The sequence below is a fragment of the Manis pentadactyla genome, chromosome 15 (assembly GCF_030020395.1).
Source record: "Manis pentadactyla isolate mManPen7 chromosome 15, mManPen7.hap1, whole genome shotgun sequence".
Classification (NCBI taxonomy): domain Eukaryota; kingdom Metazoa; phylum Chordata; class Mammalia; order Pholidota; family Manidae; genus Manis; species Manis pentadactyla.
The window spans coordinates 60,676,940-60,692,624 of NC_080033.1; the positions used below are offsets into that span (position 1 = coordinate 60,676,940).

A 15,685-nucleotide genomic window follows, 5' to 3' on the forward strand; every position below is an offset into this window, starting at 1 on the left:
ACGCAGAGTGGATTTCTGAGTCATAAAGTCACAGGTTTGTGTTAAAGATCCACAGGACTCAACCAAACTTTTAATAACATTTTTTGGAATACTTAAATATTATTAGTTTGTTGCAAACAAAACGAGGAAAGATGAAAAAAGAAGAGTAATAAAAATGAGCTCCCACGAACAGACCCATAGACCAGTGGAACAGTCTAGAGAGCCCAGATATAAATCCAAGCATATATGTTCAATTAATATATGATAAAGGAGCCATGGATATACAATGGGGAAATGATATTCTCTTCAACAACTGGTGTTGGCAAAACTGGAGCTACATGCAAGAGAATGAAACTGGATTATTGTCTAACCCCATATACAAAAGTAAACTCAAAATGGATCAAAGACCTGAATGTAAGTCATGAAACCATAAAACTCTCAGAAGAAAACATAGGCAAAAATCTGAATATAAACATGAGCAACTTTTTCCTGAATGAATCTCCTCAGGTAAGTGAAACAAAATAAAAAAGGAACAAATGGGACTATATCATGCTAAAAAGCTTCTGTACAGCAAAGAACACCATCAGCAGAACAAAAAGGCATCCTACAGTATGGGAGAATATATTTGTAAATGACATATGCAACAAAGGGTTAACATCGAAAATATATAAAGAACTCACATGCCTCAACACCCAAAAAGCAAATAACCCAATTAAAAAATGGGCGGAGGATATGAAGAGACAATTCTCCGAGAAGAAATTCAGATAGCCAATAGGCACATGAAAAGATGCTCTACATCGCTAATCATCAGGGAAATGCAAATTAAAACCACAATGAGATATCACCTCACACCAGTAAGGATGGCCAGCATCCAAAAGACTAAGAACAATACATGCTGGTGAGGATGCAGACAAAGAGGAACCCTCCTACACTGCTGGTGGGAATGTAAACTAGTTCAGCCATTCTGGAAAGCAACATGGAGGTTCCTCCAAAAACTAAAAATGGAAATACCATTTGACCCAGGAATCGCACTCCTTGGAATTTACCCAAAGAATACAAGTACTCAGATTCAAAAAGACATATGCACCCCTATGTTTATCACAGCACTATTTACAACATCCAAGATACGGAAGCAACCTAAGTGTCCATCAGTAAATCAATAAAGAAGATGTGGTACATATACACAATGGAATACTATTCAGCCATAAAAAGAAACAAATCCTACCATTTGCAACAACATGGATAGAGCTGGAGGATATTATGCTCAGTGAAATAAGTCAGGTGGAGAAAGACAAGTACCAAATGATTTCCCTCATTTGTGGAGCATAACAGAGTAAAACTGAGGGAACAAAACAGCAGCAGACTCACAGACTCCAAAAAAGGGACTAGCGGTTACCAAAGGGGAGGGGTGTAGGAGGGCAGGTGGGGAGGGAGGGAGAAAGAGATTGAGGGTTATTATGTTTAGTACACATGGTGTGAGGGGTCACAGGGAAAACAGTGTAGCACAGAGAAGGCAAATAGTGACTGTGGCATCTTACTACACTGATGGACAGTGACTACAACGGGGTATGGGTGGGGACTTGATAATATGGGTAAATGTAGTAACCACATTATTTTCTCATGTGAAACCTTCATAAGAGTGTACATCAATAATACCTTAATAAAAACAAAAACATATGCACTGTTAAGTTTATTGCAACACTACTTACAGTAGCCAAGAAATGGAAGCAACCTATGTGTCCATCAGTAGATGAAGGATGAAGAAGATGTGGTACATATACACAATGGAATATTATTCAGCCATAAGAAGAAAACAAATCCTACCATTTGCAACAACATGGATGGAGCTAGAAGGTATTATGCTCAGTGAAATAAGACAGGCGGAGAAAGACAAGTACCAAATGATTTCACTTATCTGTGGAGCATAAGAACAAAGCAAAAACAGAAGGAACAAAACATCAGCAGACTCACAGAACGCAAGAATGGACTAACAGTTGCCAAAGGGAAAGGGACTGGGGAGGGTGGGTGGGAAGGGAGGGAAAAGGGGAATAAGGGACATTACGATTAGCACACATAACATGGAGGGGTGCACGGGGAAGGCAGTATAGCACAGAGAAGACAAGTAGTGACTCCCTAGCATCTTACTACACTGATGGACAGTGACTATAATGGGGTATGTGGTGGGGACTTGAGAATGGGGGGAATCTAATAACCACAATGTTGCTCATGTGATTGATATGAAAATAAAAATAAAAATAATAAAAATTTAAAAAGCTCCTAGAGTTTACTACCAGGAGTATTCTATAACATTTTTGTTCCTCTAACAATGTTAAAATGAAGTTCTAGAATGTGGGACAATTTATAATCAAATCTGGTTTGGTCTATTCAAAATGTCAAATGTAATGGGTGTGCGATAAAGGTGGGGAGAGTATGCTAGATTAAAAGAAACTTAAGAGTTAAAACAACCAAATGCAATGCATATACACCAGTTCTGTCTTAGTTCCAAAACAAAATAGACATAAAGAAATACCTTTTTGAAGAGGGGGAGCCAAGATGGCGGCGTGAGTAAAGCACTGGAAATCTCCCAAAACCACATATATTTTTGAAAATACAACAAATACAACTCTTCCTGAAAGAGAGACCAGAAGACACAGGACAACAGCCAGACTACATCCACACCTGCGAGAACCCAGCACCTCGTGAAGGGGGTAAGATACAAGCCGCGGCCCAGCGGGACCCGAGCACCCCTCATCCCAGCTCCTGGCGGGAGGAGAGGAGTCAGAGCGGGGACGGAGAGGGAGCCCAAGACTGCTAAATAGCCAGCCCTAGTCATCCGTACCAGAGCGCAGACACAGTGCGTGTATGGGGTGCTGGAAACTAGGGAAACAGGACAGTAAGACCTGTGAGCGGGTCCCCACAGCCAGCGCCCCTGGGACAAAGAAAAGCAAGTGCTTTTTGAAAGTCCTAAAGGGACAGGGACCCTACAGCTGGACGGAAGCATCCCAGGACACTTAGCCCGGCAGCTGGGAATCCCCGGGAACTCTGGGCACCCTAACCCCCTGGACAGCAGGGCAGCTCGGAGGCCCCTCATGGAGATAAACAGCCTCCAGGCCATTTCCCCTCCAACATGGCTCCGCCATATCAGAGCAGAAGCCCGAGGCAGGCCATGCGCAGAGCAACTGTGGAGCTAAACTCCATAGCCACCGGGCAAGAATCAGAAGCCCCGTCTGCGCACAGCTACCCAGCACAAGCCACTAGAGGTCGCTGTTCTCCCAGGAGAGGAAGGCCACAAACCAACAAGAAGGGACGTTCTCCCAGCTATCACTTGCGCCAGCTCTACAAACTATCTCTATCGCCATGAAAAGGCAAAAGAATTTGATACAGACCAAAATCACAACCCCTGAGAAGGAGATAGACCTAACCAGTCTTCCTGAAAAAGAATTCAAAATAAAAATCATAAACATGCTGACAGAGCTGCAGAGAAATATACAAGAGCTAAGGGATGACATCCAGAGGGAGATCACAGAAGTGACACAATCTCTGGAAGGATTTATAAACAGAATGGATAAGATGCAAGAGGCCATTGATGGAATAGAAACCAGAGAACAGTAACGCATAGAAGCTGATGCAGAGAGAGATAAAAGGATCTCCAGGAATGAAACAATATTAAGAGAACTGCGTGACCAATCCAAAAGGAACAATATCTGCATTATAGGGGTACCAGAAGAAGAAGAGAGAGAAAAAGGGATAGCAAGTGTCTTTCAATAAATAATTGCTGAGAACTTCCCCAAACTGGGGGAGGAAATAGTTGCTCAGACTATGGAAGCACACAGAAATCCCAACAGAAAGGACCCAAAGAGGACAACACCAAGACACATAATAATTAAAATGGCAAAGATTAAGGACAAGGACAGAGTATTAAAGGCAGCCAGAGAGAGAAAAAAGGTCACCTACAAAGGAAAACCCATCAGGCTATCATCAGACTTCTCAACAGAAACCTTACAGGCCAGAAGAGAAAGGCATGATATACTTAATGCAATGAAACAGAAGGGCCTTGAGCCAAGGATACTGTATCCAGCATGATTATCATTTAAATATGAAGGAGGGATTAAACAATTCCCAGACAAGCAAAAGTTGAGGGAATTTGCCACCCAAAAACCACCTCTACAGGGTATTTTGGAGGGACTGCTCTAGATGGGAGCACTCCTAAAAAGAGCACAGAACAAAACACCCAACATATGAAGAATGGAGGAGGAGGAATAAGAAGGGAGAGACATAATCATCAGACTGTGTTTATAATAGCTCAATGCACGAGTTAAGTTAGACAGTAAGGTAGTAAAGAAGCTAACCTTGAACCTTTGGTAACCACAAATCTAAAGCTGGCAATGGCAATAAGTACATATCTTTCAATAATCACCCTAAATGTGAATGGACTGAATGCACTAATTAAAAGACACAGAGTAATAGAATGGATAAAAAAGCAAGACCCATCTATATGCTGCTTACAAGAGACTCACCTCAAACCCACAGACATGCACAGATTAAAAGTCAAGGGATGGAAAAAGATATTTCATGCAAACAACAGGGAGAAAAAAGCAGGAGTTGCAATACTAGTATCAGACAAAATAGACTTCAAAACAAAGAAAGTAACAAGACATAAAGAAGGACACTACCTAATGATAAAGGGCTCAATCCAACAAGAGGATATAACCATTATAAACATATATGCTCCCAATACAGGAGCACCAATATATGTGAAACAAATACTAACAGAATTAAAGGAGGAAATAGAATGCAATGCATTCATTTTGGGAGACTTCAACACACCACTCACTCCAAAGGACAGATCCACCAGACAGAAAATAAGTAAGGACACAGAGGCACTGAACACCACACTAGAACAGATGGACCTAATAGACATCTATAGAACTCTACATCCAAAAGCAACAGGATACACATTCTTCTCAAGTCCACATGGAACATTCATTCTCCAGAATAGACCACATAGTAGGCCACAAAAAGAGCCTCAGTAAATTCAAAAAGATTGAAATCCTACCAACCAACTTTTCAGACCACAAAGGTATAAAACTAGAAATAAATTGTACAAAGAAAGCAAAAAGGCTCACAAACACATGGAGGCTTAACAACATGCTCCTAAATAATCAATGGATCAACGACCAAATTAAAATGGAGATCCACCAGTATATGGAAACAAATGACAACAACAACACAAAGCCCCAACTTCTGTGGGATGCAGCAAAAGCAGTCTTAAGAGGAAAGTATATAGCAATCCAGGCATATTTAAAGAAGGAAGAACAATCCCAAATGAATGGTCTAATGTCACAATTATCGAAATTGGAAAAAGAAGAACAAATGAGGCCTAAGGTTAGCAGACAGAGGGACATAATAAAGATCAGAGAAGAAATAAATAAAATTGAGAAGAATAAAACAATAAAAAAAAATCAATGAAACCAAGAGCTGGTTCTTCGAGAAAATAAACGAAATAGATAAGCCTCTAGCCAGACTTATTAAGAGAAAAAGAGAATCAACACACATCAACAGAATCAGAAACGAGAAAGGAAAAATCAGAATGGACCCCACAGAAATACAAAGAATTATTAGAGAATACTATGAAAACCTATATGCTAACAAGCTGGAAAACCTAGGAGAAATGGATAACTTCCTAGAAAAATACAACCTTCCAAGACTGACCCAGAAAGAAACAGAAAATCTAAACAGACCAATTACCAGCAATGAAATTGAAGTGGTAATCAAAAAACTACCCAAAAAAAACACCCCTGGGCCAGATGGATTCACCTTGGAATTTTATCAGACATACAGAGAAGACAAAATACCCATTCTCCTTAAAGTTTTCTAAAAAAATAGAAGAGGAGGGAATACTCCCAAACTCATTATATGAAGCCAACATCACCCTAATACCAAAACCAGGCAAAGACCCCACCAAAAAAGAAAACTACAGACCAATATCCCTGATGAATGTAGATGCAAAAATACTCAACAAAATATTAGCAAACCGAATTCAAAAATACATCAAAAGGATCATACACCATGATCAAGTGGGATTCATCCCAGGGATGCAAGGATGGTACAACATTCAAAAATCCATCAACATCATCCACCACATCAACAAAAAGGACAAAAACCACATGATCATCTCCATAGATGCTGAAAAAGCATTTGACAAAATTCAACATCCATTCATGATTAAAAACTCTCAACAAAATGGGCATAGAGGGCAAGTACCTCAACATAATAAAGGCCATATTTGATAAACCCACAGCTAACATCATACTGAACAGTGAGAGGCTGAAAGCTTTTCCTCTGAGGTCGGGAACAAGACAGGGATGCCCACTCTCCCCACTGTTATTTAACATAGTACTGGAGGTCCTAGCCATGGCAATCAGACAAAACAAAGAAATACAAGGAATCCAGATTGGTAAAGAAGAAGTCAAACTGTCACTATTTGCAGATGATATGATATTGTACATAAAAAACCCTAAAGACTCCACTCCAAAACTACTAGAACTAATACTGGAATTCAGCAAAGTTGCAGGATACAAAATTAACACACAGAAATCTGTGGCTTTCCTATACACTAACAATGAACTAATAGAAAGAGAAATCAGGAAAACAATTCCATTCAGAATAGCATCAAAAAGAATAAAATACCTAGGAATAAACCTAACCAAGGAAGTGAAAGACCTATACCCTGAAAACTACATGACACTCTTAAGAGAAATTAAAGAGGGCACTAACAAATGGAAACTCATCCCATGCTCCTGGCTAGGAAGAATTAATATCGTCAAAATGGCCATCCTGCCCAAAGCAATATATAGATTTGATGCAATCCCTATCAAATTACCAACAGCATTCTTCAATGAACTGGAACAAATAGTTCAAAAATTCATATGGAACCACCAAAGACCCCGAATAGCCAAAGCAATCCTGAGAAGGAAGAATAAAGTGGGGGGATCCCACTCCCCAACTTCAAGCTCTACTACAAAGCCACAGTAATCAAGACAATTTGGTACTGGCACAAGAACAGAGCCACAGACCAGTGGAACAGAATAGAGACTCCAAACATTAACCCAAACATATATGGCCAATTAATATATGATAAAGGAGCCATGGACATACAAGGGGGAAATGACAGTCTCTTCAACAGATGGTGCTGGCAAAACTGGACAGCTACATGTAAGAGAATGAAACTGGATCACTGTCTAACCCCATACACAAAAGTAAATTCGAAATGGATCAAAGACCTGAATGTAAGTCATGAAACCATAAAACTCTTAGAAAAAAACACAGGCAAAAATCTCATGGACATGAACATGAGTGACTTCTTCATGAACATATCTCCCTGGGCAAGGGAAACAAAAGCAAAAATGAAGAAGTGGGACTATATGAAGCCAAAAAGCTTCTGTACAGCAAAGGACACCATGAATAGAACAAAAAGGTATCTTACAGTAAGGGAGAATATATTCATAAATGACAGATCCGATAAAGGGTTAACATTCAAAATATATAAAGAGCTCACACACCTCAACAAACAAAAAGCAAATAATCCAATTAAAAAAATGGGCAGAGGAGCTGAATAGACAGTTCTCTGAAGAAGAAATTCAGATGGCCAACAGACACATGAAAAGATGCTCCACATCGCTTGTCATCAGAGAAATGCAAATTAAAACCACAATGAGATATCACCTCACACCAGTAAGGATCGCCATCATCGAAAAAAAACAACAACAAATGTTGGTGAGGTTGCGGAGAAAGGGGAACCCTCCTACACTGCTGGTGGGAATGTAAAATTAGTTCAACCATTGTGGAAAGCAGTATGGAGGGTTCCTCAAAATGCTCAAAATAGAAATACCATTTGACCCAGGAATTCCACTTCTAGGAATTTACCCTAAGAATGCAGCACTCCAGTTTGAAAAAGACAGATGCACCCCTATGTTTATTGCTGCACTATTTACATTAGCCAAGATATGGAAGCAACCTAAATGTCCATCAGTAGATGAATGGATAAAGAAGATGTGGTACATATACACAATGGAATGTTACTCAGCCATAAGAAAAAACAGATCCTACCATTTGCAACAATATGGATGGAGCTAGAAAGTATTATGCTCAGTGAAATAAGCCAGGTTGAGAAAGACAAGTACCAAATGATTTCACTCATATGTGGAGTATAAGAACAAAGGAAAACTGAAGGACCAAAACAGCAGCAGAATCACAGAACCCAAGAATGGACTAATAGTTATCAAAGGGAAAGGGACTGGGGAGGATGGGAGGGAAGGGAGGGATAAGGGCAGGGAAAAAGAAAGAGGGCATTACGATTAGCATGTATAGTGTGTGGGGGGTATGGGGCGGGCTGTGTGACACAGAGAAGACAAGTAGTGATTTTATAGCATCTTACCAAGCTGATGGACAGTGACTGTGAAGGGGTATGTTGGGGGGACTTGGTGAAGGGGGAAGCCTAGTAAACACAATGTTCTTCATGTAATTGTAGATTAATGATACCAAAAAAAAGAAACACCTTTTGGACAAGTAGGGAAAAATGAAAATGGACTAGATATTAGTTAGTAGAGAATCTGTTCATTTTCTTGGGTGTGATAAGGGTACTGTGGGAATGCTGAAGAATGTCCTTATTATGAGATGCATGCTATATAGTATTTAGGAATAAAAAGCCACAATGTCTGCAATTTACTTTCAATTTACTGTAATTTACCAAAAATAGGCATATGTGTATACAGATAAAGCAAATATGGCAAATATTAAGTTTTTTAATCTAGGTGGACAGCACGTGCGTTCATTGTATTTCAACTACTGCGTATGTTTTGAAATATTTCAAAGTAAGTTATTAGCATAATGAGTTAGGATCACATGTTCATACTCACATTTATTGCCTCGAACAGCGTAAGCTAGCTTCAGTTCAGGGTAAAATTTGCCCATCTGCTCTATCACTTTTCCCGTTTGAAGGGCGAGCTCGTAAGTCGGGGAAAGGCACAGACACTAGTAGGAAAAGAGTACAGAATGAGAATTTAAGGCTACCGCTCTCTTGAAATGGGGAATTAGCACTAGTGCTGGTTATTCTGCCAGCTGAGGCTGAAGGAAAGAATATGTAAATTAAAGTGCACACCATTTGATTCTTCAATAAAGCTGCAGAGTCATAAGCTCGAATTCTTAGGGGTCAGAACTCTGGCTGGGTAAAGACACTTGAAAATAGCTGTTGGCCACTGGAATACAAAACCCAACATGTAAGCAAGTGTGTGAATCCCAGCTGGAGATTAGCTTCCTTTTCACTTACTCAGAAAGCTCTCAGGACTGTCTAATAGAGGATAGCTATAGATGAAGATGCCAAGCTTGTTAGCAGTATCCCAAAACTTGCAAACCATGGGAAGGGAAGAGGATTCTTGCTGCTATTGGAAGATCAACCATACTGTTGGTGCTTAACTTAAGGGGTTCTCCTTTATATAGAAAGTAATACACAGGTTGGCTTTTAACCCACCAAATGTAATTTCCTTTCTAGCTATGTGTTAGCAGAAAATCCAGATTCACCAAGCCCTTACCTGGGGGTATCGGTTTGCAGGTTCTACTTGGCTGAGCATAGCCAACACAAAGGCAGCTGTTTTACCAGTCCCTGACTGAGACTGGGCAATTAGGTTCTGTGGGCTGCACAAGAAAACAAACTGTTTAGGAGTTTCAACATCAAGTATCCTTTCAGTTAATAAAAATGGGGAATAAAGCTTAGTTTATAGAAGGAGGCCTTGATTTCTGTAGCAGTTACTTCACAGATACAGGGTACCCTGCTCTCATCTCCTACTGCCTTCCCTTACTCACTCCACTGCTCCATGATGGCACCAGTGCTGTTCTGAAAACCTGCCAGCCATGCTCTTGTCTTTGGGCTTCTGCACTGGCTGTACTCTGCTCTGCACAACTGTTCCCACATGACAATATGTCAAACTCTCTCCTTTCCTTCAAGTCTTTGTTCAGGTATCACCTACTTGAAGGATCCAACCCTAACTACTTGATTTCAAATTGCAATCTGCTTCGAAATGTCTTTAAAAACAATCTGTTGGTGGATAGGTATGTGATAAAATATAGTAAAATGTTGGTGATGCAATCTAGGTGGTAGGTATATAGGTGTTCACTGTAAAATCATTTCAACTTTGTTGTAAATTACATATTTTTGTAATAAAATGTTAGGGATAAAATTACAGTCAGATCCCTTGATATTCCTGAACTCCCCTCTCATACTGTTTCTTTCCTTAGTAGCACTTAACACCTTTTTTTAAAAAAACTATTGAAATATAATTCATATGCCATACAATTCACTTATTTAAAGGATACAAGTCAATTAACTTTGGTATATTATATCATTTTTTTAATTATGGTAAAATATGTAACAAAATTTGCCATTTTAACCACTTTTAAGTGTATAATTCAGCAGCATTGATTATATTTACACCCTACTATCTCTTAACATAATATATGTTTTATTTAATGAAAATAAATGATCTATACTCCAAACTAGAATGCAAGCTCCTTGTGGGCAGGAATTTTGGTCTGCTTTGTTTACTAATTAATCTAAGTGCCTAGGATAGTATCTCTCACATACCTGCACTCAGTACATATTTATTAATGAAGAAAGATACTTTTTAATTGTGCCAGGTCTGTTCTAACATTGACAATATAAAAATTAGCATGTATGAAAGCATTAAGATCCATAAATACAAATGACCAATGTGAAACAATCTAACAAATATTCCATTTATTTGCCTTTAAGTATCCTTAAAGTGCTAAAAAAAAAGACATAATTTATCTTGAAAAAATATCAGTATAACACAGAATAAAGAAAACCTCAAGAAAATACAAAACTAAAATACCTACTTTTAGACAAATAGGAAAAGGAGTTTTATGATTTATGATTACATGCAGTACAATTTTATATACTCATATAAAATGTAGGGAATCATTTTTTAAAAAGTTCCCTCATGCTCTAGAGCCTTGTTGCTCAAAATGTGATCTGAAACCAGCAGCATCACATGGAAGTTTCTAGAAGTGGTGAACCTCAGTCCTGAACTCAGACCTACTGAAATTAGAATCTGCATTTTAGAAAATTCAGTAAGTAATAAATTCCTATGAAATTCATATGCCCACAAAAGTGTGAGAAGCATTGTGTCAGAAAACAACCGTAGCAGTTAAACTGCTGTCTCCTAGCACCCTGTTTGGCTTCTGCCTTCTATATTTGACACAAATTTTACATATCCACATGATGAAATCATGGTGTATATGAATGATACGTTTATTTCCAAGCATAGAAAGATGGTCATATAATTTTTTAATGAGCATTAAACATTATCTATCGTTCCATTTCTTAAAAAGTATACATATGTAAGTTTATATAGGAAGAAGTATAGAAGTCTCTAAATAGTGGGTGAGGAAGACTACAAATGATGTTTTTGTTCTTCCTTCTCATTTTTTCTAACTTTTCTAAAATGAGAACGTATTGCCAGTGTAGTTTTTTAAAACAGTAAGTTTAAAAAGATAGAAAATTAAAAGTGGGACAGAGTTGTATCGGCATACATACAGCTCAGCGAGCATCAAAGGCAACGCGTTCTCTTGTATCTTGGATGGACGGTTGAAGCCCATGGCATAGACACCCTGGAGAAGCTGTGGTTTCCTAGAAAAACAGAAAGTCAGAGTCTCTTTGGTTGAGGAAATATCTGGGGCACATTTTCTCTTTTTTACTGCTGTTACACACAGTTTATTCATAACTGACAAAGCCTGCATTGTGCTGCAGTGAGCATCATGTGCAAATGCAGCCGGAGCTTTTCCAGATCAAGTTTACTTCATGAATAGCACAAAGCAGCTAACTTCTTTTATTAAACTTGCATTAGCTAAAAACATTCTGCTGTGATGAAAAATATATATAACAGGCCTAGAATCTTTGTCTAAACCTAAAGTCAGGAAGTAAACAAGTAACTCACAGCCGAAGCTCCTCAAAGGACTTCACTGAGTAGAGCGGGGAGTTTGGGTCCCGCTGCAGGACTTCCACTTGGTTTGTGTTATCCACAAGGTTGCTTCTGATCAGCTTGTTGAGTAAGGACTGGGCAGCTCTGTCCTCTGTCAAGAAAAAGATAGAAAACAATTTTAAAAGGTCCGTGAAGTCCACCACAAGTTCATCTGAATTCAGTTGCCACTGGCATTTTAAGCAATGACACGTATTTGCACTGGGACTTCTAATTCAGGTTGTATTATAGTTCTGATTTATAAATATAGTTAAAATAGTTTGTTTTATTAAAGAGAAAGGTTTTGATACCATATCATGCATTTGGGCCTCATATTCCTCTCAGCTGTATTGCCAGCAATCCTTCTTTCCTGAGGTTATCTGTTCCTCCTACCTTGACCCAAATATTTACTTCCCAATTTGCATTCAATATAAACCTAAAATCATTAGCTTAACAAACACATAACAATGAGGAGAAAAAAAGCAAACCAGAAATTAACAAAGTCTGTATCTTGTTATATCAGCTGTTCACATCTTGTTACCCACATTAAATGGGTACTACAAAATGTCACTACATTTGATGTTATTAGATATTGGGCATACAACTACAATGCCCTGGACAAGACAATTACTCAATGCTGCTGCTAAAGTTCATCACTTGTTCAAATCTGTAAGACGTAAACAATTAGAATTCTTTTACCAACAACTATGTTGAACTTTATTAGCACTGTGACTCCCATTAAAGTCACGCCAAGTTGGACATAACAGTGAGGCCACCTAAAAATCCATTCTCTTGAGACTATAGAATGTCATGTATGGAGCTCTACGGCTTAGTTACCTTTTTCTCCTTCATCTATCTTCTCTGCATTAGCACTGATCTTGACAACAGCACCTTTATCAGACACAAAGTGGCCGTCACTCAAAATCCCATACCATACCCAACAGCTAAGACAATTCAAATTCTATGAGACACTAGAAATGTAAAGGCCTGGGGAACAAAAAAATAAATGAGGAAACCAAGCCACAGATGAAAAAAAAACACATTTTAATGCTCCTAAATAAACAAAGGTATGAAACATTGTTGCTTATATTTTAATTCATTCCTATTCCCAGTCTTCTCACTATTCCTCAAAAACTGTTAATTTCCCTCATAAGCATCAATGTTTCTGAAATGTTACAGATGATTGTAGCAGTCAGTGATCAGATACCATCTTGATGCTCAACAGAGAAATACCTATGCAAATCATATTTCATCAACATAAACACAATACCATTGAGAGTCTATGCATATAAATTGTTAATTAACGGAAAACATTCAAACAATGTTGTAGTTATGTAAAAATATACGGAAAAAGATAGTCTTTGCAGTGAGGTAAATGTTGCAGTTTCCCAACTATAATATTAAGTACATCAACAAAAATTTAATGGAAATCTTAGGTTTTTGGTAGATACGATTCCAGAATCAACAGGTTAACTCTCAGGTTGTTTATATTTTGTCTGTCATCTCAAATTGAAGGATATTTTTTAAAACAATCTTCAGCAGTATATTCTCATAGTTGGTAAGAAATCTGGTAATTTATAAGCCAGTCAGGCATCCTCATGCTTATACTAAGCTCAATATAAAAGAGAACACTCCAGTGTTGATTCCCAAATCAAATGACTGCCAGTATCTGCCAGCTCTCTGTCTCATTTTTTTCCAGACAGCTGTTATGTCAAATCAGAAATACTATGGGAAATCACATATGTTTGTAAACTAGCTTTAGTTACTCACCATTGGCATCTGGTCTGATTTTCTCTTCCTTAAGATGCAAGTTGCTCAACTAAATGGAGAATATGGGGGAAGGGGAGGAAAGTGTCAGGAAAATCACTTAGAAGATTTTGAATCAACAGAGCCTCCCCAATGGAGCTGGTGAGAAATAAGAAACTCTCAATGCCTATTTATTAGGTCTATTCATTAGGTCACTCTGCTGGGCTCCTTTTGTTTACTAAATGTTTTAAGTGAGAATAAAATTTCCCATAAATACAACGGGAGGAAAACCACACAAAAACAGCAGCTCAAGATCTACTCTTCCTAATTACAATCCTTTGAGAGAATTATAATTGGTGAGTTTGCTTAATGCCCTGATCACAAAGACTCTCTCAGTAGAATATCATTTGAGTTGTCATTCTCTCCTATTCTAAACAAGAGGAAATGTAAAGAGATATTGGAAAATGCACTCATACTTCAGACAGAGAACACTGAGGTGGGAGGACTGCAATGAAAAGCAGTTGTGGGTAGGAATCAGTAATGTTTCGGCTGTGTTCAAGCCACCAGACCAAGCACACCAATACGCTGCCTCGCGCGCAGGTTGGCTTATGAATGTCTGATGTAGTCAGCTGGGAACAGCCTGGAGCCCCATGGCGCACTGTGGAATCACACACCCAGTAGGCTGAAGTGAGAATAGAAAGGGACAGAGCAGAGATATTTCAAAGAAAGATTTATTAGGACTTTTAGATCAAACATTGCAAACTAGGCATTTTCTAGCATGACTTATGTCCCTTATTAAAATGAAAACATGCTTTTGTCAATTATACCTCAGTAAAGCTGGAAAAAAGAAAGAAAGAGACCTTAAAGACAGGAGTTATTTTTATTTTTAATTGATCCTGGATATAGCACAAAGCAGGTGCTCTAATCATAATATTAAGTAGAGGCTAAGACATCATCTAGTGAGGAATAAAGGAATGGAAGTCACCACAATCAAATGGCTATTTCTTTTTTTAAAATTATCATTATATACAGTTTATGAAGGTGTTATATGAAAAAAATTGTGGTTTCAATATTCACCCATATTATCAAGTTCTCACGCCCCACTGCAGTCACTGTTCACCAGTGGTAAGATGCTATAGTCACTACTTGTCTTCTCTGTGCTGTGCTGTCAAATGGCTTTTTTTTTTATATCATTCATGTACAACTACTTGAACATTATGGTTACTAGACTCCCCCTATTGTCAAGTCCCCCCCACATACCCCATTACAGTCACTGTCCATCAGCGTAGTAAGATGCTATCGAATCATTACTTGTCTTCTCTGTATATACTGCCTTTCCTGTGTACCCCCCTGCTATATTATGTGTGCTAATCATAATGCCCCTTTTTCCCCCTTATCCCTCCCTTCCCACCCATCCTCCCCAGTCCCTTTCCCTTTGGTAACTGTTAGTCCATTCTTGGGTTCTGTTAATCTGCTGCTGTTTTGTTCCTTCAGTTTTTGCTTTGTTCTTATACTCCACAGATAAATGAAATCATTTGGTACTTGTCTTTCTCCGCCTGGCTTATTTCACTGAGCATAATACCTTCTAGCTCCATCCATGTTGTTGCAAATGGTAGGATTTGTTTTCTTCTTATGGCTGAATAATATTCCATTGTGTATATGTACCACATCTTCTTTATCCATTCATCTACTGATGGACACTAAGGTTGCTTCCATATCTTGGCTATTGTAAATAGTGCTGCAATAAACATAAGGGTGCATCTGTCTTTTTCAAACTGGGCTGCTGCATTCTTAGGGTAAATTCCTAGGAGTGGAATTCCTGGGTCAAATGGTATTTCTATTTTGAGCATTTTAAGGAACCTCCATACTGCTTTCCACAATGGTTGAACTAATTTCATTCCCACCAGCAGTGTAGGAGGGTTCCCCTT

General features: G+C 38.5%; 1 protein-coding gene across 4 annotated transcripts in view; it reads right to left on the reverse strand.

Moving 5' to 3' along the window:
- The window catches only part of LOC118932961 (ATP-dependent RNA helicase DDX19B), a 29,287-nt gene that overhangs the window by 3,689 nt on the left and 9,913 nt on the right, over nt 1–15,685 (reverse strand). For 2 of the 4 annotated variants that reach the window (XM_036926888.2, XM_036926890.2), the window contains exons 2-7: nt 13,782–13,830; nt 12,849–12,902; nt 11,991–12,126; nt 11,591–11,683; nt 9,570–9,672; nt 8,898–9,012 (exon numbers count right to left, since the gene is read on the reverse strand). In XM_036926888.2, coding sequence (XP_036782783.1) covers nt 8,898–9,012; nt 9,570–9,672; nt 11,591–11,683; nt 11,991–12,126; nt 12,849–12,902; nt 13,782–13,830 — 550 coding nt within the window. Of the gene's footprint in view, nt 1–8,897; nt 9,013–9,569; nt 9,673–11,590; nt 11,684–11,990; nt 12,127–12,848; nt 12,903–13,781; nt 13,831–15,685 lie in introns of those variants that run through there. The other 2 variants (XM_057493207.1, XM_036926891.2) reach the window with 2 other exon arrangements.